Here is a 23,752-nt window from a genome sequence, read left to right on the forward strand (position 1 = left end):
ATTGTGGTATGGCTCAAACGATGTATCCTTTCTGCATTAACGATAAGGCTGCTCCTGGAGAACCAGTAAGTGATGTGTGACATGCATACTTTGATTCCATTCTCCTGTTCATTTATAGTCTTCCCTTTTATCAGAATGTTTGTGTTGTCTGCAAATTTTATACATGTTTGGTATGGGGTTGCTGATTTTAACAATCAAAATCAGTCACAGCTCCAACACAAAAGAAACTACAAACAATTGGTGAAAAAAACTTGAGGATAGCATCAGAAGCCAGCTGACAAATTTCACTGATGCCTCATCTGTATTATGACACCCCTTTTTGGCACATAAACAAGGAGACCATCAGATTTCTCTCCCCCCTTGTGGCACATTTTCTTAAAGGTTTAGTCAAACATCAAAGCACTGAAAGTAATTAATAAAAGGTATTTGTCAGTCCAGATGCAGACAGATGAATGACAACTGTCTAACAGATGAGGCAAGCTGTGCTGGCTCAGTTGACTTATCAGTCACAGACAATGCCTCTTATCTGTGCAGTTGCACAAAAGTATTGTCAAGCTGCAGCTAATACATTCACACATCATTCCCCACAAACAACTAACCAGTTGCATAATTAAGCAAATGACTTCCATCCCACATCCAATATCATGTGTGAAGCTCTTGTGCCTTCAACCAAACTGTTAACATTCTGTACCACACACAAAATGTTTGCCACTAAGTGACTACAAATTGTGAAATGACTCTAAAAATCTGTTTTATAGCAATTTTCTTAGCCTGTTACAAGCTTTGGTTCATTTATGTGCTCAACAATTTCTTGAATAAAAAAGTCAATGCTATTTTACAAAGCAAAAGCAAACACTGAAACATATTAAATGTCATTTTAAGCCCTGGTGGAAAATGAAATATAAGTACTATACTTTTGTTATTCAATTGATTTTTGTAACTAATGAACACACTGAGAAGTGGTAGATATCAGTAGCAGTTCCAAACGGCTACAGGAGTGCAAGTGTCAACACATATGATATGAAATAGGACCCACGAGCAGGGATTATGTGCCAGAAGAGCTCTAAAATTTCCTGCTCTAAAGTTTCCTTCTCTAAATCGGGTTTGGAAAGGGGCCCGTCACATGGACACAAAACCACTCTTCATGGAGTACACAGCAGTGGGACACAACACTCTTTTCTGATGAGACCTGTATCAGTCTCTACCCTGACAATACTGACATTCACGTGTGGAGGTAACAAGGAGAACATTTACACACTAAATCCATCACATACCAACACACTTATCAAGGTGGTTTAGTCATGTTTTGGGGAGGAAGAATGTATGGCTGCAAGAAACCGCTTATGCCAATCCAGTGGAGGATAACTAGTGCAAAGTATCAGCATGACACCCTTGGACGCATTGTGGCTTCATTTGTTGAACATATTGGAGTGGTATTCACATTGATGGATGACAATGCACACCCCCAGCATCACAATCTTGTGAAAACCTTCCTAATGGAGCAAAGAATCAGGTGGATGAAATGGCTTCCATATTCTAAAGATATGGCATGGGCCATGCTAAACTCAGTGGTTTTCAATCATCCTGTGACCAAAGACTCTACAGAGTATTGCTGAGGTCAATGTGGAGGAATGGGACAATATCTCACAAGCTTATCTGGACAATGTGGTAAGGTGTATGCCTAAATACATTCAAAAGTATCTCCAAATACAAGGAGGGCCAATTCATTCATAAACAATGTGTTATGCAAGACGATTGCGAGAAGAAACTGTACTGTTTGCTGTGGAAGCTTTTTTAAGTTCTTTTTGTGTTCATTATGTGGAAATGTGTGTATCTTCTTTATTATTGTTTTCTTTTGACTGTGCCTGACAGAAGAAAACCAATTTTGTTTCCTGATCTCTCCAGAATTGACAAAAAAGCAACATGCAACATACATTTTGACCTTTGTAACTCTCACCCACCACCTTTTAACATGTTGACTGACACATGCGTAATAATGGCTGTTTCACCAGCAGGCCATCAGGTCTGAGGCCCTGTTGTGGCTGCCGACAGGCACAAGGAGTCAGGTGTTAGGTTCTGCAGTGGCTGGCAATAGCCTCATGGCAGTCAAAGTGAGAAATAGAAATTATTCTACGGAAGAGGAGGAGTTGTCAAGCAGCAATTTTTTCAGTCTGTTTTCAAATTTAAATTTGTTGTCTGTCATACATTTCGTATGGTTAGCTAAGTTATCAAAAATTTCAGTGATAGGATTATGAACCCATTTCTGTGGAATAATTAACATCATTTTTACTTCTCATATTAAAATTAGGTACATAATTATTCCTTTTGAATTGTAAGGGTTCCTTACAACAAACTTCACGAGTGAATAAATACACTTTAAAGCACTAGTCTAAATGCCTAACCCCTTAAACAGATGTCTACAAAATTTTATTCTACCAGGACATTTCTGAACAATAAAAACAAACATCGCTTCAACATTCTTGAATAAAAATACACAAAATATTGTAAATTACTGATTCGTGTCTTCTCAAGATTTTCAATGCTTTGATGTGCAAATGTGGTTGAACTGTGTTGTTTTGAGAGTTCAAAAATGTTTTTATTCAGTTTAAATTCTCACTAACTCTGCTTGTTGTATCTTAAACAGAATGTCATTTACAAACATAAGTATGCCTTTCTGCATTCTTTTGGTCATATATGACATTACATTATTAACTGGTTGACTATGCCATCATACATTTGGTACAACATGGAGATAGCTGATGAATTAAGCAACTGAGAATGGAGAAAACTGTGATGTTCCAGCAGGTAGCACCAAGTATCCTGCAGCATGTAATGTTGACATGCTGCAGGAGATGGACATTCACTCAGTGACTGTGACATCTAAAATATTTTTCGTGTCATATAGACAAAGCAGGTTTGTTTAAGTTTACACAGATCCACAAATTCTTCTTTCAAAAGTGCTTTACCTAAAATTATTATTAAAATTGGAATTGGAAAATACACATTTTTAGATAGGTCAAAATGGAGATAGTATATGAGGTAGCATTTTTAAAATGTGAGAACAAGCTACATGTAGACTGCGTGTGCAATCCTATGCCACAATGGGGGGGCTGGGGGGTACATTTAATCTCCACAATCAATTAAAAAATTTTCAATACAGCTGCATCAACTTTGTTGAGAGAGAGAGAGAGAGAGAGAGAGAGAGAGAGAGAGAGAGAGAGAGATTTATGCAGTAAAAATGTATTTAATATTAGGTTTTCCTGAGGTTTTGTGACTGGTTGAATGCTGCATCATTAAGAATTTTATGCTTCTCTCAACAATAAAACACTTTGTCAAGATGGAAAATACTCCATTAGTTGTGTGGTATCGTGTGCTATCAATACAATGCCATGCCAGTCCACACTTGGAAGTTGGCAGCAACCCATGTAACTGCACCTCCAATCTGTGGCCAGCTCTGAGAGAGACCCTCTCTTCAGCCAGCACAGCTAAACACTGTCCCGACCTCCAATCTGCCTGTTCATTTAGTTCTGTATGTCTAGTCGAAGCAATGCCATTCAATCTCTATTAATATGGATATCAAACCAGACTATCTCAAGGACTTGCCTTTAACTGTGCTCTGGACTTCCTGTTATTCAAGTTAAGTAAAAGAAGTAATCAAACACTACATGTGCATCTCATTATTTTGTTCCTTGTCCCAACCCACAAACTCCTTGTCATTAACCACCAAAATAACCACACATCTGACAACACGGGAAAATTTGGTTTGGTTGCTACTTTGTTCTACTTCTCACCATACCAATAACTGGTGATGATATTAATTGTGTGTCTTTCTTGCAGAAATGTTGTCCTTAGCCGTGCTTGCCCTGTAATTAACTGTGTTTCTGTGCTTTTCACAGGCTGCTATTCCACGTGATTCTAATCTGTACCTTCCTGTAGCATAGTAGTGGTTGTGCTCGCTTTTCAAGTGTTATTTTTGTGTGTTCCATTATGGGCAGTCCCCACAAGAATTGTCAGTAACTCAGATCATTCAGTTACAAGTGTAGGAATTCACGAAGATGATGACCAGACTGCTCATTGCACAAGCAAACACACCACCACCACCACCACCACCACCACCACCACCACCACAGCAAGCAGCACCTGTTTCCATACTGCCATTGTGTGCATTTGATTCTACACAAGAGGAATGGTTCATGTACTGCGCACATCTTGACTCACACTTCACAGTGCATCACACTGCACATAGGCACAGGCAACCACATTTTCTTGCAACAGTCAGAGTGTCTGTTTACCCGTTAGCCGTCGAACTTTTTCCCACCACCCACACAGAAAGTGTTCCTTATGAAGAAATAATTGCTACTCTAAGCAAGTACTATTTTGAACAGATTAATTTGGCAGCTGCATGCTATACATTCCTTCACTTGTGTAAACAACCTAATCAAACACATAAGCAGTGGGTGGCAGAACTGCAATGACTTACACACTATTGCAAATTCAAGTGAGAATGTGGATGTTACTATAGTGATGCCATGATTAGGGAAGCCAGTACTCAAAATGGGTCAGATTGTTAAATATCCTAAACTCAGCTTGCAATAGTTTGGAATTTGTGGAGCATCATGACTCCTATGATAAGGCAGCAGCAGACTTTGATTTCGCTCCTATTTGTGCAGTACAGAGTAACGGCAAACAGGTTGTGCCAGTAGTTCACGCACTGCAGCACACAAAACCTCAGCCAGGGCAGTGATGTAAACAAACCCAGTATGCTAGGCAGCATGCTAGTGGGATTAAATCCTGCCCTCAGTGTTTCATGGCTCACAAGCGGCAGGCTGTCCATCGTGAGGTTGAAGCGGTGTTATTGTGGCAAGCACGGTCGTGTTCAATCTGTCAGTCTGCAGGAACAGAAGTCCAACTAGGCCTCAGTCTATTTTTTATTTTTATTTATTTATTTATTTATTTCCAAGACAAGTAGTAATTTTGGGCTACACAACGCAATCAAATGCAACAGGGAAGAAGTTACACATTTATTCCCTTCAGTGTCACGCCTGTAAGTTGTTCATCACTCTGCAGATTGCTGGTCACAAGATACATATGCAATTAGGCCTGCGTGTGTCAGTGACACTTTTCAATGGAAGCACACACAAACTGCTAGGTAAACCCTCTCTACATAAGGCACACACAACTCTTTCCAGTTGTGGGGGACATGATATTCCTGTATTATGTATCTGCAGCCGATCTGCCACATTTCGTAACATTACTAACACAGTTTTGTGCTCACGTAAAAGTAAAAATATTTTTGGCATTGACTCTTTTGATCCGTTTGGTTTGAAAATTCAATGCAATGTCCTCTCTGTGAACTCCTCTGTGCCACAGATAAGGTAGCTGAACTTTGTGATGAATTTAGTGATATTTCTTGATATGGCCTAGGCAATACTAGTAATTTCAAGGCTCACATTACCACGAAAGACAGTGCATAACAATGGTTTTGCTGCACATTACCCATCCCTCACACTATCACAGATCAAGTGGTACAGGAATTTCTATCTTGGCATGCCAATAATATGATTTCCGCTGTAGCAGCTAGACAGTGGGCATCCCCTTTGGCTAGTCTAATGAAACTTACATGCAAATTGTGCTTATGTGCAGGTTTCAGCACAACAGTAAGTCCACAGATTGTGACTGACTCTCTTCCTTTGCCAACACCTGAGAGACTACGGACAAGATTGGTACAGGTAATTTCTTTTCCAAAATCCACCTTCACAGCACTTGCTTGCAGCTTGCCTTGGATGAACAGTCCCAACGATTTTTTTGTTATCAACACCCATACGGGGTTATTTACATTTTTGTGATTGCTCTTTGGCAGCACCTGCAATTTTTCCAACATTACCTATCAAAGCTGACGACTACAGTTCCTTCTTGTTTGAACTATTTTGATGACATAGTCAATTTGGCTCACAATCTTAACAAATATCTTCCCATTCTCAGAAAACTGTTTGAAGTTGCTCTCAGATGCTGCGTTAAGGTGTAATAAAACCACATACTACTCCTTCCAGACTGAGAGTGAAGATTTAGGTCATGTGATCGGCAGTCAGGGCATCCACCTTTTGCAGTCACACTTAACCACCATACAGAACCTCCCAGCTCCTAGGAACATCGGTGAACTCCAAGCTGTGTTGAGTAAGCTAACTTATTACATTTGGTTCATTCCCAACACTGCACAGATTGCAGCTCCACTGCATTGTTTTCAATGAAAGAATGTTCCGTTTGAGTGGAATAGGGAGTGTCAAGTCGCATTTCAGAAACTGAAGGATGCCATATTGAGCAAGTGTTCTCTGGTAGATTCTGATCCAGCCAATCGAGTCATGCTTGCGGTCGACGCACCCTCTTACAGGATTGGCACTCTTCTCTCACACAAAGTTGAATCACTGGACAGGGCAAATGCTTTCACATTAAAACCCTTCAACAAAGCACAATGCAACTACGCACAGATTAAAAAGGATGCTGTTGCTATCGTATATGAGGTGACCAAGTTTCATCAATACTTACACGGCAGGAAATTCTACTTGGTGACCAATCATAAGCCTCTCACCTCATTGTTCAGCAGTTCAACGCCAGTCCGCCCATTCATGGTGCAAAAGTTGCAGCATTGGTCTCTGTGCATCTCCAGTTACCCGTATGAAATTGTGTACAGGCCAATAGCTAAGCATTTGAATGCAGACACACTTTGTCAACCACCAGTTGGCACTGATTCCACATTCAACACCTCAGAAGATTCTTGATGTCCAGTGACAGGGAAACACTTGATTGTTTTCCTATCAGCCACATATGGATAGTTCAGACAACAGCTGCAGACCCCAGTCTCACGATTCTGTTGCAGTACCTCTGCACTGCTTGCCCACATTCAATGAAACAGATTAGTGATCTGGTCAAACACCATTATATTGCGCTTTGGCACAGCTTATCAATCCAGCAGGGTGTCATCCTCTTAATGCAGACAACGATAAGTCCTGTGTGGTTGTCAACATTTGCTTCAGAAGGAAATTCTTTGCCTCCTCCATCAAGGCCACTGGGGCAACTCACCCGACACCACTGCACACGGGTCAGCATGGTCACTCAAACAGAACAATTGACTTCAGGATATCCAGAATGTGTGGCACACCAAGATGCTCCACCACAAAAATTTTTCAACTGTCCCAAGCCCAGCGCCCCTTGGTAACGTTTGTATATCGACTTTTCAGGGCCCTGTTGGAAGTCACATTGGCTAATTGTGCTAGACACCTTCAAGCAAGTTTCCATTCATAGTATCCATGCATCCACCATAACAGCTATCACTAGCAAGACTCTGACAGCAACTTTTTGCATCAAAGGTTTACCTGAAGTGTTGGTTTTGGACAACAAACCACAGTTCACATTGTCAGAATTTCAGCAGTTTTGTGATGTCAACGGCATCAAGTATGTAACAACCACACCGTTTCATTCTCAACCCAATGATGAAGCAGGACACTCCCTCAGAGCTTTCAAGCAAGAGGTGAACAAGTTACGTGTTTCCCATACACAGGAGCATGCTTCAGTCCTCTTCCTCTCATCCTACAATTCCCAGTCCCGCAATGGTTAAATCACCAGTGCAGCTCTTGCATGGACATTGACATAGGACACTGCTTCAGCTGCTGCACCCTCCGCAGCAGTCAGTTCATCCTCTACAGTGTTCTAACTGTAATGTGCATGATTTGGTCTTTTTCAGAGTTTTTGCCAGACACAGGCTCTGGGAGTAGGGTATTATCACCTAAGTCTTGGGCTGCCCTTTGTATGTTGTACTGGGTATGACCAGGCTGCAAGGCACAGAGTACACAAAGGAACTTGCCCTCCTTCTTGCAGTGGTGTACTGTAGGTCTCTAGAAGAGCGTAGCGTTCCAAAAGACTGGGAAATGGCACAGATCACCCCCGTTTTCAAGAAGGGATATCGAACAGATGTGCAGAGCTATAGACCTATATATCTAACGACGATCAGTTGTAGAATTTTGGAACACGTATTATGTTAGAGTATAATGACTTTTCTGGAGACTAGAAAACTACTCTGCAGGAATCAGCATGGGGTTCGAAAAAGATGATCGTGTGAAACCCAGCTCGCGCTATTCGTCCACGAGACTCTGAGGGCCATAGACACAGGTGCACAGGTAGATGCCGTGTTTCTTGACTTCCGCAAGGCGTTCGATACCGTTCCCCAGAGTCGTTTAATGATCAAAGTAAGAGCATATTGACTATCAGACCAATTGTATGATTGGATTGAAGAGTTCCTAGATAACAGGACGCAGCATGTCATTCTCAATGGAGAGAAGTCTTCCGAAGTAAGAGTGATTTTCGGTGTGCCACAGGGGAGTGTCGTAGGACCGTTGCTATTCACATTATATACAAATGACCTTGTGGATAACATCAGAAGTTCACTGAGGCTTTTTGCGGATAATGCTGTAGTATATCGAGAGGTTGTAACAATGGAAAATTGTACTGAAATGCAGGAGGATCTGCAACGAATTGACGCGTGGTGCAGGGAACGGCGACTGAATCTCAATGCAGACAAGTGTAGTGTGCTGCGAATACATAGAAAGAAATATCCTTTATCATTTAGCTACAAAATAGCAGGTCAGCAACTGGAAACAGTTAATTCCATAAATTATCTGGGAGTAGGCATTAGGAGTGATCTAAAATGGAATGAACATATAAAAATAATCACCGGTAAAGCAGACGCCAGACTGAGACTCATTGGAAGAATCCTAAGGAAATGCAGTCCGAAAACAAAGGAAGTAGGTTACAATACGCTTGTTCGCCCACTGCTTGAATACTGCTCACCGGTGTGGGATCCATACCAGATAGGGTTGATAGAAGAGATAGAGAAGATCCAACGGAAAGCAGTTACACGATCATTTAGTAATCGCGAAAGTGTTACGGAGATGATAGATACAACTCCAGTGGAAGACTCTGCAAGAGAGACACTCAGTAGCTCGGTACGGGCTTTTGTTGAAGGTTCGAGAACATACCTTCAAGGAATCAAGCAGTATATTGCTCCCTCCTATGTATATCTTGTGAAGAGACCATGAGGATAAAATCAGAGAGATTAGAGCCCACACAGAGGCGTACCGACAATCTTCCTTTCCACGAACAATACGAGGCTGGAATAGAACGGAAAACTGATAGAGGTACTCAAGGGACCCCCTGCCACACACCACCAGGTGGCTTGTGGAGTATAGATGTAGCTGTAGAGAAGGCACTATGAAAACCAGTTTTGTTTGCATGGGCTGCATGAAGCTGCCATGGGTTTTTCCATTTACAGATTTGGTAACCTTGCAGCCTCAGCCACCTTCGGCTCCCTTGGTCCACGCCACCTGCATTGGACATGGAAGTATGGTGACACAGCATGGTCACTGCAGCCCCAGTCACAAGAGATGGGGCCACTTCACCCTGCCGCCTTCCAGTGGGCCGCCGTGAACCCTCAAGTTGTTATCATGCCCCAGCTGATAGATGAAAATGCTCAGTCCCTGGGTTTGAATGCACACTCTATGGCTGGTTTTTCAGCTGATGTTTCCAGCTATTTGGGAGATGAATGGTGGGACACAGACAGGAACTTGTCAACAGCTGAATTGCAGGCTTCTGCCTCCTCACTGGCACCTGAAACCAACCAACCCGCCCGCCCACCTCCTCCTCCTCCCCCCCCCCCCCCCAATCATTTCTGGCAGTACCAGTTCATGATGATGGCAAGGAATTTTGGGGGAGAAGGGAGGAATGTGATATCATGCCCCATCAGTCCACACTTCCAAGTTGGCTGTAGTCCATGTGACTGCACTGCCACTCTATGGCTGGCTCCGAGACATGTTCATCAGCTTGTGTGGCCAACACCACCACTGACTCGACTTAACAGAACACTAAACTGACCTCCATTCTACCTGTTCTTTAAGTTCTCCCTGTCTAAATGAGGAACTGTCATTCAGCCTCTGTTGATATTGTGGATACCAACACGTCTATCTCAAGGACTTGCTTTGGATTGTGCTCTGGACTTGTTACTATTCAAGTTAAGTAAAATAAGTTATCAAAAACTATGTGTGCACCTAATTATTTTACTCTGTCTCAAAAACAACAAACTACTAGACATCCAGCACCAGGATGACCAAACAAGTTGCATATTGCCCATATGAAGATTTGAATAAAGTAAAATGGTATCTAAGTCTGCATTGGTCTGGTGTATAAGGGTGCACCAAATTTCATTTAATTTTTGCTGCTGATATGACATTTAGTGTCAAAGTAGTATAAATCTGTAACTGTTTTGAAGCCTTCAATGTTTTTTTTTTTTTTTTTTTTTTGTAATGAAGGATTAGTCGAGTTAGCACTAACTTACAGAAAAAGTAAGTGCATACGTTTCCACAGCCAGTCACTTGAAATAAAACATTTTGGGTGTAAAGTTGCATCTTAAAAAAGGGGCATTGGACAAATAAAACCTGCATGTCTACTGGTGACTGAGGAAGGCCACTGCAACTGCAGATGAAACACGGTCTTCATTCATCCAGTGATAGATATTTTACATGACACGGCTCTACAATCAGTAAATTTGTGTGTTATGAAGTATGCATGAAGAGCAGTAGAGATCTAGAAATACTATTTCAGAACCAAAAAACTACATAGTTTCATTCGAAAAAATAATTTTGATATCTGCATCTTGGTAATTACCAGAGTTACAGTAACACAGCAAATGGTAGTTTATGAGGCCATAAAGACTATTTGTCAAAATAAAAAAAAAAGAAGATTAGCAATATTCTTAGCATATCGAAAAGTGTCAAAACTAACACAGATGCCTCATCTCACATGTGGAATTTGAGAAAGCAACACAACCCTGAGACCACGAAGGGCTTTTTGAAATACTTTCACTGATTATTAAATTGGAGCTATCTGAAGCTCTGACTGAATTGGCATGAAAGCTCTGACTCTACAAAAATCATTCTATTGATTGGAACTAGTACCAAGTGGACATAATGTACTGGCAAAGCTAATACAAATATAAGCTACACGAACTGAACAATTACGTTACAGGTGGTCACAATCCTTTTGCAGATCAACATGTTTCAGTCATTATTCTGTCTTCTTTTTACAACAGTTGAGAGAAAACCGATTTCTTCCTTCATATTATTCTTTGGATTCCAAAAATCCTGCACGTATATCCTTCAGAAAACTGTATTTATTTCTAAAGTAAGAGTCATCATCACACATACGCTCAATACTGTTCATGTCTGATGACTTTGGTGACCAGTGGAAGTGTTTAAATTCAGAAGTGTGTTCCTGGAGTAATTCTGGACATGTGGGGGTGTCGTATTGTCCTGCTGGAATTGCCAAAGTCCATCGGAATGCATAATGGACATGAATGGATGCAGGTGATCAGACAGAATGCTTACATATGTGTCACCTGTCAGAGTCATATCTAGACACATCAGGGGTCCCATATCACTCCAACTACACACACCCCACACCATTACACAGCCTCCACCAGCATGAACAGCCCCCCGCTGACATGCAGGGTCCATGGATTCACGAGGTTCTCTCGATACCCATACATGTCCATCCGCTCGATACAATTTGAAATGAGACTCGTCTGAACAGGCAATATGTTTCTAGTCATCAGCAGTCCAATGTCGGTCTTCGTGGACCATGGTGAGGCATAAAGCTTTGTGTCATGCATCATCAAGGGTATACAAGTGGGCCTTCAGCTCCAAAAGCCTTATAGATGATGTTTTGTTGAATGATTTGCACACTGACACTTGTTGATGGTCCAGCAGTGAAATCTGCAGCAATTTGCAGAACGGTTGAACTTCTATCGTATCGCTGTTGGTCCCGTTCTTGCAGGATCTTTTTCCAGCCGAAGCGATGTCTGAGATTTGATGTTTTACGGGGTTCCTGATATTCACGGTACATTCGTGAAATGGTAGTATGGGAAAATTCCTGCTTCACTGCTGCCTCAAAGATTCTGTATCCCACTGCTTGTGCGCCAACTATAACACCACATTCAAACTCACTTAAATCTTGATAACCTGCCATTGTAACAGCAGTAACTGAACTAACAACTGCATCAGACACTTGTTCTACACAGGCGTTGCTGACCACAGCACCGTATTCTACCTGTTTACATATCTCTGTATTTGAATATGCATCCCTATACCAGTTTCTTTGGCGCTTCAGTGTATATACGTACTTTATTATTAATCACACCTCCCGATGTTTTATTTCAATGAAAGGTAAAGGAAAGTAGACTGGTTATTAAAATGTTATCAGATACACATGCCTATACCAGTTTTTTTGGTGCTTCAGTGTGTAACTGAATTTCAAAGTTGGTTTTCCATCACCAAAGTTGACATTTTTCTTACATTATAATACAAAAGCAGCATTTACAAAAGCACCAATTCAACATAGACTTATAAAAAGCTGCTGCTTTAAATTTACATTCCAGTTAACTATAATAATCACCATTGTTGTTGTCGTCAAACTTAGAAGTAGCATTAAAAGAGACACAGGCACTTGCAAAAATATACAGATCATTCTAATACATGACGTGTGTATTTTGTTACCTCCTGAAAAAGCAATGGATTGCCACTGCATGAACCAGACAGTGCCATTATCCGAGAATGTTGTACCAACACTGTTGTCTTTTTTTCCATATTCAGTAGCAGAGAAAAATTTGTTAATACTGCTGCATGTGTCATCATTTCGATTTTGTATGCATAGTTTATAAACAGCAACTACAGCATAAGACAAATGTTTATCAGCCCACGAGACAAGAATGCTATAATTATTTTCAGAATCCAACCTATTTTTTGTCTTGTGGTAATGGTAACTACAGCACTTCCATTCTTTTTCTTATTTTATAGAAACAGAAAACCACAACTGCACTGTACCAATGATTGTATTATGATAATTCAACACAACAAATTTTCCTTACTGCCACAATATTGTTGCACCCCTGAATAATATTCATGGCAAATATTCAAGTGAGCAATGTGTTATCATGACATAAGATCGATATCATCATAATCGTGACTGCAGAAATGTCCCAAGAAAGCCCTGACCGAACGCAAGAGTTCTATTGAGTTACTGATATAGCAGGAAAGAGTGCCTGAAAGGCAAAATTTTGACATCCCAAAGCAACCAAAAGTGTTGATGAGCTCAGAAAACTAGGGCACATTCAGTCATACCCACAAAAGAGTAGCATCATTGATGTTGCCTGACAAATACATATATCCTGACTGTCACAGCTTCGCTCTCAAATTATATCTCAGTGTGGCAGCTAACCTACAATGCTGTATTGGCAGTCTACTGAGATGACTATTAGTTACAATGCCGCCACTAACTAAATCTAATGTACTCTACTGCCGAGAGCTGCTGCTGCCTCATCCTTGCCTTCGCTGAAGGGCAGACTTGTGCCTTGCAACAGCAGGTCTCACTGATGGTCCTTGGCAAGCTGATCAACCACCATTGTTATGGAGCAGTGCAGTAATTGCAACTCCCCACCACTTTGTGGCAGTCAATGTGTTACCTGAAGAGTGTGTGAATGTCTAAATTTGTGGAGAAGGTATGAGACTGGCCAAAGTTACTGTATTTTGGACCAGGGACCAGTATGTGTGTTTTTGTCAGCAAGACCAAGTATAGTGTTCCATCCAGAGGAGTTCCTGGTTTGAGGTGTCTAGGTTGGATGTCCGAGAGATTGTGCTGACTCTTGCTATCGCTAGATTTGTGTCTCAGCTGACTTTGGTTAGCAAGTATGTTTCTTTGGTTTTATTTTTCTGTTGTATATACAGTAAATTTCACATCTACATTCTTTCTGTAAACTTCCAGCCAAGACTTTGATGGATCATACTGACAACAAGGCAACGTTACTCAACACCATGAAATTATAGAATTGCACATCTTTCAATTATTGGTGTATTGTGATCCCCACAGCAATATGCATAACTAGACCATGTGCAGTCTATTTAAAACATTGGTCAAAGCAGGAAGGCATTATTCTGAACATTTCGAGAGAGAGAGAGAGAGAGAGAGAGAGAGAGAGAGAGAGAGAGAGACACTTAAGTTGCAAATATTAGGTAAAAAAAAACAGCTCCCATATTTTATGGTGAAGAGCAGTGACCTTTTCCAGGTAGCTGCTGTTTGTTAATATGTAAAGCAATTAACACTAGTCGTAATTCGACTGTCACTATACTATTCAGAATTAGCTTGGCTGCTTCTGCCAACTGACATGCAATTTGATGTGTTCCACATCCCTGACAAATCCTGTACCGTTGTAAATAAAGATCTACAAGGATGGTAATAACCTGAATTTAAACACTAGGCCCTATGTGCGAATGTATGAATCACGTCAATATATTGGAAACATTTTAGATAACCTTTCATATGATTGCATGGATAGTCACTGATCTCAGATGATCTGAAACTTAATTCTGGGTTAATACTGTATAATAAGATTAAAGTAATACCTAGCATCACCCCCCCCCCCTTTTGTTCCAGTAATTCCACGGTGTCAAAGGAATTGTCAAACAAATATGGCTTTAATTTCTTTTTGCAATATTTACATTAGTCATATTTATGATACGTGTGAGAGCAGCCAACTAAAACATATATAGTTTCCAGTTCCACGTGTGATTGTGTAATTCCTTTTTCACCATTAAAGTAGGGCATGATGAAATCAAGAAGTTTCTAAGCTTTTAAAAAAAATATTACCTCAATATGTATATTGGTGGCAAAGATGCTAGGTGTATTGTTACCAGTTAGATATATGGTAAGTTAAGCAGAGAAACTTGCATTGCCACTGGATTTATTGTTTTTTTCAAAAAGTCACTTCATTTTGTGTAATTTAGCTAATTATATACCATAAGTGTATTTTAAAAAGTACAGACTTCCACCTAAAAAAAAAAAAAAAAAAATTATCTGATATACAAAAGAACTGACAGGAATTATGAAAGGCACATAAAAGAAGGTGCTCCAAATAAGTGTAACAAGGTAATTTTTCGAGCCAGGTATGTCAAATTCTCCTTGATCCAAGAGAATTGAATGATTACTTTGTCACGCAAGTCAGAGAACTCAGACCACTTAAAAATTCAAAAATAAGTTAGGACTTACTTTAAAAAAAAAAAAAAAAATCAATGTAAAAGAGTATGGATAATGTTTATTTTAATGTTTAAGATTATAATAATGATACAGGCTATGATTTACTTGATTTGTACATGTAATATCAATATTACTTTAATACTTTGGTTGTAATTAACTTGATATCACTAGAAAGTTAAGTCTACTGTGTGTAGTCAACAGCAATAAAGAATCTTAACTGAATGACTAAAACTGCAGAACATTCCTGTAGGGGGAAAAAAAAGAAAGGGACATAGTTTAAGAGAAATAAATTACAAAGCCTGGGAAAAAAAATTATCCTCTCCTGAAGCTACTCAGAGACAAATCCATCTGAAAACAGCATTGGTACACAAATCCAAAATTACTCTTAATTCAAGTTTGTATCACACCACAAGCGAAAGGAGGAAATTTGGCATTCATAAATATTTGTCTCTTACCTACTTCTAGGACATACCGCAAACAATTTTTTTCAAAAAAGAAATTTCCCTATTTACTCGTCTTTCACTATTGCGCATTTTTAACATCTGTGCTACATACAACAACATACAATTAGAGAATGACACCACCATATTCTGAATTGAAGACCAACAGCAACACAAACGAAATATAGTTCACAAAATAATTTCTCATAACTACGACCTACGACATATTATAAGCGCCTTTTCACACATGCTAACATGCATAAATAATTAGACATACCTCGACTTATTAATTCCTGCAGAGTCGAGGCTACGACACCTTTTTTACATTCACGAGCTAAGTCAACAACTTTAAGGGGTATCCCTTTAACTAACTGCGATTCTTCGGTGCTCTTTTCCATTGGTGGTATGCCAGCTTATGGAATACTTTCAGAAATACATTAGCACAGAAAAGTAATCCGGCTACACAGGCAACCCGTCTCTGACGAAAGGATAAAAAGGCGTTATTTACATAAGACTATAAATCATTCAGCATATTAGGCTCGTTTCACACTACTACGGATTTACTTTCGGTATACTAATTTTTTTTCTTAAATACGCCATGCTCATATTGTATTCATACATAGCAAAAGAATATAACATAGCCAACACAAATACCGTTGACTACAACTACAACAACGCACTACATTTATTTCATAACTACCAATACGCATAAATATATACACTTCATAAACGTCACGTTACTCACAACTAGGTATCAACAGACACGCCTATTTAAATGTCACAGTCACATTAAGCAATGGTAATCTTTGGTAGTAAATACACCGATGTTAGATCGACAAAAGGTGGGTTCTCAAATGCAACTAGTGACGCGCCAATCTGCAGTGGCGCCATGAGCAACGGTTTCTACACGCTGCAACCAAAATTTCAGTGGCGCAGTTTTCAATACGTCGCCAACCACGCCCTCTTTAAACTTTTGTATTTATTTAGCACCATTTTATGACATTCATGATATTGAACTTGTCAAAGTACAAAACAGTATAAAATTTTACATGTTTACATTCATGCACAAAATAAAGTCGTATATAACTGGAAATATTTCATCAAGTCTGGATCCTTTTTTTATCAACACACCTTCATGACTGTAGCGACATATACAGTTTAATTACGCATAACAAAATTTTGTAAATACATATAGACAAAAGTAGACATGTTGCTGAAAAGTTACTGAAACATCTTGGTTGATTTTACATGCAGAATTTCATATTAAAATATTGGCACATAATGTAGGTACATGATTAGACATATGAGTTCATTAATTAAAGAAGTTTAGGTGGCGCCATGAGCAACGGTTTCTACACGCTGCAACCAAAATTTCAGTGGCGCAGTTTTCAATACGTCGCCAACCACGCCCTCTTTAAACTTTTGTATTTATTTAGCACCATTTTATGACATTCATGATATTGAACTTGTCAAAGTACAAAACAGTATAAAATTTTACATGTTTACATTCATGCACAAAATAAAGTCGTATATAACTGGAAATATTTCATCAAGTCTGGATCCTTTTTTTATCAACACACCTTCATGACTGTAGCGACATAAACAGTTTAATTACGCATAACAAAATTTTGTACATACATATAGACAAAAGTAGACATGTTGCTGAAAAGTTACTGAAACATCTTGGTTGATTTTACATGCAGAATTTCATATTAAAATATTGGCACATAATGTAGGTACATGATTAGACATATGAGTTCATTAATTAAAGAAGTTTAGTTTTACCAAGGAATACTTTGGCAATTACATATAATTGTTTAGTGAGATTATGAGGCAGTACCTACCAATTTGAGCAATATTCCAGATATTCATAAATGTTTCAGAAGCTGGTGTTTTTAGTAGATTTTTTTAGTTCTTTTTTAAAAAATATTAATGTTTGGTATTTTTTTGACGTAATCTGGCAGTTCACTATAGAGGATTTTCTGTTTGTATAGTACACTGTCGCAATGTATTGATTGTCTGTATTCATCCTTATTGCTTGTTTGATAACTGTGGATCTCACTGTTCAAAAGTGAAAATTCTCTATGGCTATACAGCTGAAGGGGTCACGATTTCTAATTCCTTAAAAATACCGCACTGTTCACCTCTGAAAACTCTCTATGGCTCTTAAGGAAGCCTATACTTTCACATATAAATATAAATAGTAGGGTCATGATTCTTAATTCCTTAAAAATACCCATCAGTCTGTTGAGATCGTATGAGTGAGCATATGTCATCATGCAGGTCATGCAGTAATGTTATGCCAAGAAGAAAATAAGGTTGGTTAGTTAGTTTCATGTCCCATGGATCATTTGTATGATAAATCATAATCAAGTGGAATGGGTCTTTTTATATTCACATCACAAATATCACCTCAACGATATTTCATGTCATTTAAAATAGCTGTATTCTCAAAATAATAATTACTTAACTTCAGGGTTCTCTTCAAACTCTCGAAGTTTGAACACATTCTGGTACACAGAGCACAATTTTTTTTTTTACCTCACATCACTGCTTCTGTCTACTTCCGTGAAACTTATGTAGCTCTAGACATCCACAATTTGGCTTCAGTCTTCCTCGTAGGTATCAACAGATGCCAAAAACTACTAAGCCTGAAAGTTAGAACAATAACTAATCCAAAAATTCCAATTTTAAATAAGAGAGAAACGTATATGATACAGATTAATTATTTATTTGTAGCTATCATGGCTCATTTTCCTCATTTTGGTAGAGGTAGTAAATGACTTAACAAATGTAGCCTAAGTATGAGGAATTATTCAGCAGGGGAAAGTAAATAAATAACACTTTTCAATAAATCTCGTTTGTAGGATTAATGGCGTTCCTTTAATAAGCTAGTGATGCCTCTTTTGATGTATAATAAGCTGAGCAAGCCTAATCCATTTTATTACTGTGATAAAAATACTGCACTGGAGGAAATGGCTAATTTTCCACGGAAGCTAGGGAATCCACTCTAGATAAAGTGTTGCGACTGAAGTAGGTGTCATGCAATTCAACAGTCACAGTAAAAGTACAAAATTCCCCATGTTCAATGAGTTTTATTCCATAATTTCTCATCAGAAAACTACACATGGACTCAAAACATGTTATAGTTCCCATATTTATGTCGCAGAGGGGGATATCCAATGACACTACACTAAACCCTCTACCCAACCATATGTGTGCATGGTGAGGGCAACTTCGAAATCTTCAATGGAATTTTTTATTGCAGATTACGATTCTACAGCAAAATTGATATACTTTTGTCTCAAGCATTTTCTTCATTTCGCCACATTTTGTGCTGCAATCAGAGGAATAGAAATGGGCACACAATCGCAATTTACGAGATGCTGCTCAATGACACATAGGACCCCATCTCCATGCTGCAACTGTAGGACAGGTCATTATTTCACAACTTCTAATTGGGAACCCCGTTTGCAACATTGTATTCCTGTGACATATCAAACAGGAGACTACTCAATGCCTTACTGTGGCCATGGCTCAAGGGGAACTCTACTCTATTTTTTCAATTAGAGTAGGTGTTCAAATGTAGTATGATCACCTTCAGGACACTTAGTGATCCTGTTTTCAAAGGACCCTACAAATATTTCTGGGAATGTCAGCACAGGCATTTTTGATGCGATCGACTGTGTCTTCAGAGCCTGTTGGTACTTGCTGCTACACGTTATCTTTTAAATATCCCCACAGAAAGAAATACAGCTACATTAAATCCAGCGACCTAGGAGGTCAATTAATAGGGTCACCTCTGCTGTTCCATCTACCAGTCTAAACACATTCTAATACCTCGTGTGATTGAATAGTGTAATGCGCAAAAAAACCGTTATGCTGAAATCACATACATTGTCGAACGTCCTGGGCAACGTCCTGCAGTAGTACCAGTAGTTCCTATTCCAAAAACGTTCGATATTTGCGTACATTCAACGAGCCGTCGATTAAATACAGACTAATGAGTTTGTTCCTATTATGCCACACTATATATTAACCAACCAAGGACGTTGGTGGTCAGCTTACCATAAGCAGTGTGGATTGTCTTCACTCCAGTAATGCATTTTATGCTGATTAATGTGAATGTAGACTCACTATAAAACAGTACCTCAGCAAAGAACATGTAGGCTGTTTGCATTTGTTGACATGCCCATTCACAAAACACCATGTGCCATGAATTTCTTGTTGCAGTGACAAGTGGTACGGATAATACTTATGACGATGCAGTATTGTGACAATATTGCCTACAGATATACCAGAATCGCTGTGTAATTGCCAGGCACTTATCTGTGGGTTCTGGTACACTGCCACTAGTACAGTTATTTCATTAGCTTCTCCTGTAACACGTTTGCTTCGATTCCATTTACTGGTCTGTCTGATGCCATCACACACTACAGTGCTCACAGTACTGATGATACGAGATGTAACAGTGCCAGACAGCAACACTTCTGATGCCAGATGTAATTGCCTGGTGACTGGGCAGTACATTAGGAGACAGTGTTAAGTCTTCAGTATCACAATCAGTCCAGATTGTCACCACTTGAGCATTGGTGAGACTTAACTCAGTGTAAGATGGCTTACTCAGCACCTGAAGGTGCTAATGAAACAAAATTAACAAACAAACATTTATTGTTCCAAAATAAACTGTTGTTTTCATTCACAGGTGCCAGCAGTAGTGGTGGGCAGAAGGGCGCTAGCCACATCACCATCCACTGACACCCTCAGGAACTGATGACCTCAGATGTTAAATCCCATAGTGCTTAGAGCCATTTTGACACCCTCATTTGCCACACTGTCTCAGCTGCTGCAACAGTGAACGCGTGTACTCAGCGGCCTATGGCATCATGGCACTTTGGCTTCAACTTGGCCAATGTTGCCTATGCTGACCTGGTGTTAGCCCCTTGTGGCAGTTGGTTACGAGAGAGTTCTCGTTGACATCATAGACGGCATCCCAGTAAGCACTCACTGGCCCTGCACTTAGTGTGCGACATTGGCCTGGGTCACACTGCAGCATTCGACAGGAGGAAGGCCTCCAACAGAATCGGAGTATGTCTACAGGAAAGAAGGTGGGCAGTGGCTATGGCATACCCTTGCCCATTAACAATTGTTGACTGGTCGCACTGGGTAGCCCTCCAGAAGGCATGATGATGAATGTCTTGACTTGAACTGAGGATTGATTGACACATCCTTCTGGGCTGGCCGGCTGTGAACTGAGCAAAAGCAGACAAAGCCACTGCGCAGGAGTAATACTCATACAGGATCTGCATCAATTGTGTTGATATTGTGAGACAAAAATGACTTCACTTGGTCTGCTTTTCATGACTGGTCAGCTTTGTGGACTCTTTGGCTGTAGCTGAAAACTGTCTTAATTTCACCTTTCAGAAGCAGTGGTGGATATATTCTGCAGTATCAGTGATCTAAATAATCATTCTTGCCTCTGACTTATGCCTTGTTATTTGACCCTGTGTGGTTGACACATTGATGGCATTTCCCTCTCTTTATGATGTCATTCTGCTGTATTGGCATTTTCGACACCCAGCCCTTACAGTGTGACAGTACTGTATGTAACATCAGCAGTTATTCCCTGTTGACATTCCAGCTATTGCATACTGACCTACTTTGTTCGCCTTTTGCATTACCAAGGGAAGACTTCTAAAGTTGTTCCCCAGTCCCAATCCTCTTATTTAAGAACGCCTCGGTAACTTCCTGATAGTGACCCAGAAAATGTTTAGTGTATTACTGAACCGAATTCACTGTCAGAAAACTAGCCCAAAAAATGTGGGAGGTATCCCAAAACAAAAGAAATGTTATTGAGTAGACAGTCAGGATAATGTAATATTCCGGCACGATGAGATGAAAGAACATTTCATTATAAGACCAACCCAGCTGTCCAGTAAATCATTGATTAAGTATGGTGTGTCACATGGCTCTGCCCTAAGGCCTCTATTGTTCCTACATTATTGTAACAATGTAAATGATCATAGTAAAGAAAAAAGTATTTATAGGTAACACTAGCATTTTAATAACAGCTTTATGTAGATATCCAGTGAATCAGTGTGAGACACTTCAATGTAAATAAAATAACGTATTGCATCTATGTAGGGAAAGGAATCCACTGCTGTACAACTACACTGTTGATGACAAATTGCTGGAAACAGTAACGACCGTAAAATATCTAGGAGTATCTATCTGGAGCGACCTTGAGTGGTATGACCACGTAAAACAAATAGTAGGAAAATCAGAAGCAGTACAGATTCAGAGAAAGAATCTTAAGAAAACGAAAATCATCCACTAAAGAAGTGGCTTGTCGGACCGATTCTTGACTATTCTCCATCAATCTGGGACCCTTACCCATAGAAGAGATGGAGCAGATCCGACGAAGAGGAGCTCCTTTCGTCATAGGATCGTTTAGTTGGCACGTGAGAACTACAGAGATGCTCAAAAAAATCCAGTTGCAGACACTACAAGAGAGGCGTTGTACATGATAGGGAGATATACTATTGAAACTTCGAGAGAGTACTTTCTGGAAAGAGTTGGATACCATATTACTTCCAGCCAAATACGTCTCGCGAAATAACCACAACAAGAAAATTCGAGAATTCAGAGCTAATGCAGTGGCTTACCCACAATCATTCTTCTCACTCGCCATTGCGAATTGAATATAGAAAGGGCATCATTCAGTGGCATCAGATGTAACCCCCACCATACACCATCAGGTTGTTTGTGGATGTAGATATAGATGACTATTATTACGTCGAGTTTTCAAAAAAATTGTCATTGGTTGGTCCAGTTTGATCCCTCTCATACTTTAACAGAACACTGTATGTCTGACAAGTCTAATGCAGTATGAGAGAGAGCGAGAGAGAGAGAGAGAGGAATGGCCGACAGGAGGGAAAGGACAGAGAGATTGGGGAAGTGACAGTGAGTTAAAACACCAAAAATTTCAGTTTACAATTTGCTAGCATAAGTTACAAATAAAAGCAGCATTTTTTCTGCTTAGGCTAGTATTTATTTAATCTTTTTCCTGTCCACAACCCGTTTTGGCTTATGAAGCCATTCTCTAGTGATAATCTTTAAATTTGCCAAATACCTAGACTTACAGCATCTTCACAATGTGTTTGTCAATTCTTACTGGTTTACAAAATCCAACTTTTCTTAATGTTTCAACAGTTCTGAAATTTGCTTTGTGCACATAAGGTGAGAACACAGACCACATGTCAAAACTTTGTAAACCAATAGGAATGGAGGCACAGATTGTGAAGACACTGGCAATTTACATGATTGTCTTAATTAAAGATTGTCACTATACAGTGGCTTCATGATCTGAAACTAGTTGTGCAACGAAAGAAAGATTAAACAAATAACAGTCGAAGTAGAAAACGGCCTGCAGTCATTCGATAAATATTTGGCTGCAGTATCCTCCACGAAAAAGATATATCATACACATAAATTAAAAATAAAAACAACATAATTTATATGGTATAATTCTTGAAGGTTTTTAGGAGAAATGGCTATTCGCAACAGCAGATTAAGAAAGCCCTGCAAATAAAAACTGCAGAAAAGTCACAGGAAAAGGATGAGGAAGTGGAAAGGGAAATGAAATCTACAGCCTTTCTCCCATACGTGGGTAATGTTTCTTCTAAAATCGCTAGAATCTTGAAGAAACATAAAGTAGATGTAATATTCCGCCCACCAGCTAAGACTGCAGCCTTGTTGGGATCCGTTAACGATGATCTGCTCTTGCGAAAGTCGGGAGTTTATGAAATCCCTTGTGAGTGTGGCAAACGTTACATAGGGCAAACCACGCGCACTGTACAGGAACGATGCGTCGAACACCAGTGGTACACACGTCTTCTTCAATTCAACAAATCAGCAGTTGCCGAACATTGCATTTCTACTGGTCATGCCGTGGATTATAAAGATGTTAAGATTTTAACTACTGCTTCATCTTTCTGGGACTCAGTTGTTAAGGAAGCTGTAGAAATACAACTAGCTGACAACCTGCTAAACCGTGACGAAGGATTTCATCTTGACAATGCTTGGAAACCGCTTATTTCACCCCTTCGTTTGGAAAGAATTTCTGCATCTTCACTTCCGACAGATGTTACCACTTTTAAAGATTAATTATTTATTTACAAGCA

General features: G+C 39.6%; 1 protein-coding gene across 3 annotated transcripts in view; it reads right to left on the reverse strand.

The window, feature by feature from the left end:
* The window catches only part of LOC124721342 (DNA fragmentation factor subunit alpha-like), a 93,265-nt gene extending 76,897 nt beyond the window's left edge, over nt 1-16,368 (reverse strand). For 2 of the 3 annotated variants that reach the window (XM_047246264.1, XM_047246262.1), the window contains exons 1-2: nt 16,315-16,368; nt 15,847-16,047 (exon numbers count right to left, since the gene is read on the reverse strand). In XM_047246264.1, the coding sequence (XP_047102220.1) occupies nt 15,847-15,967 (121 nt within the window). In that variant the 5' untranslated portion in view covers nt 15,968-16,047; nt 16,315-16,368. Of the gene's footprint in view, nt 1-15,846; nt 16,048-16,223; nt 16,242-16,314 lie in introns of those variants that run through there. The other variant, XM_047246263.1, reaches the window with a different exon arrangement.
* Between the last annotated feature and the right edge of the window lie 7,384 nt (nt 16,369-23,752).

This window comes from Schistocerca piceifrons, chromosome X (assembly GCF_021461385.2).
Source record: "Schistocerca piceifrons isolate TAMUIC-IGC-003096 chromosome X, iqSchPice1.1, whole genome shotgun sequence".
In the NCBI taxonomy this organism is placed as follows: domain Eukaryota; kingdom Metazoa; phylum Arthropoda; class Insecta; order Orthoptera; family Acrididae; genus Schistocerca; species Schistocerca piceifrons.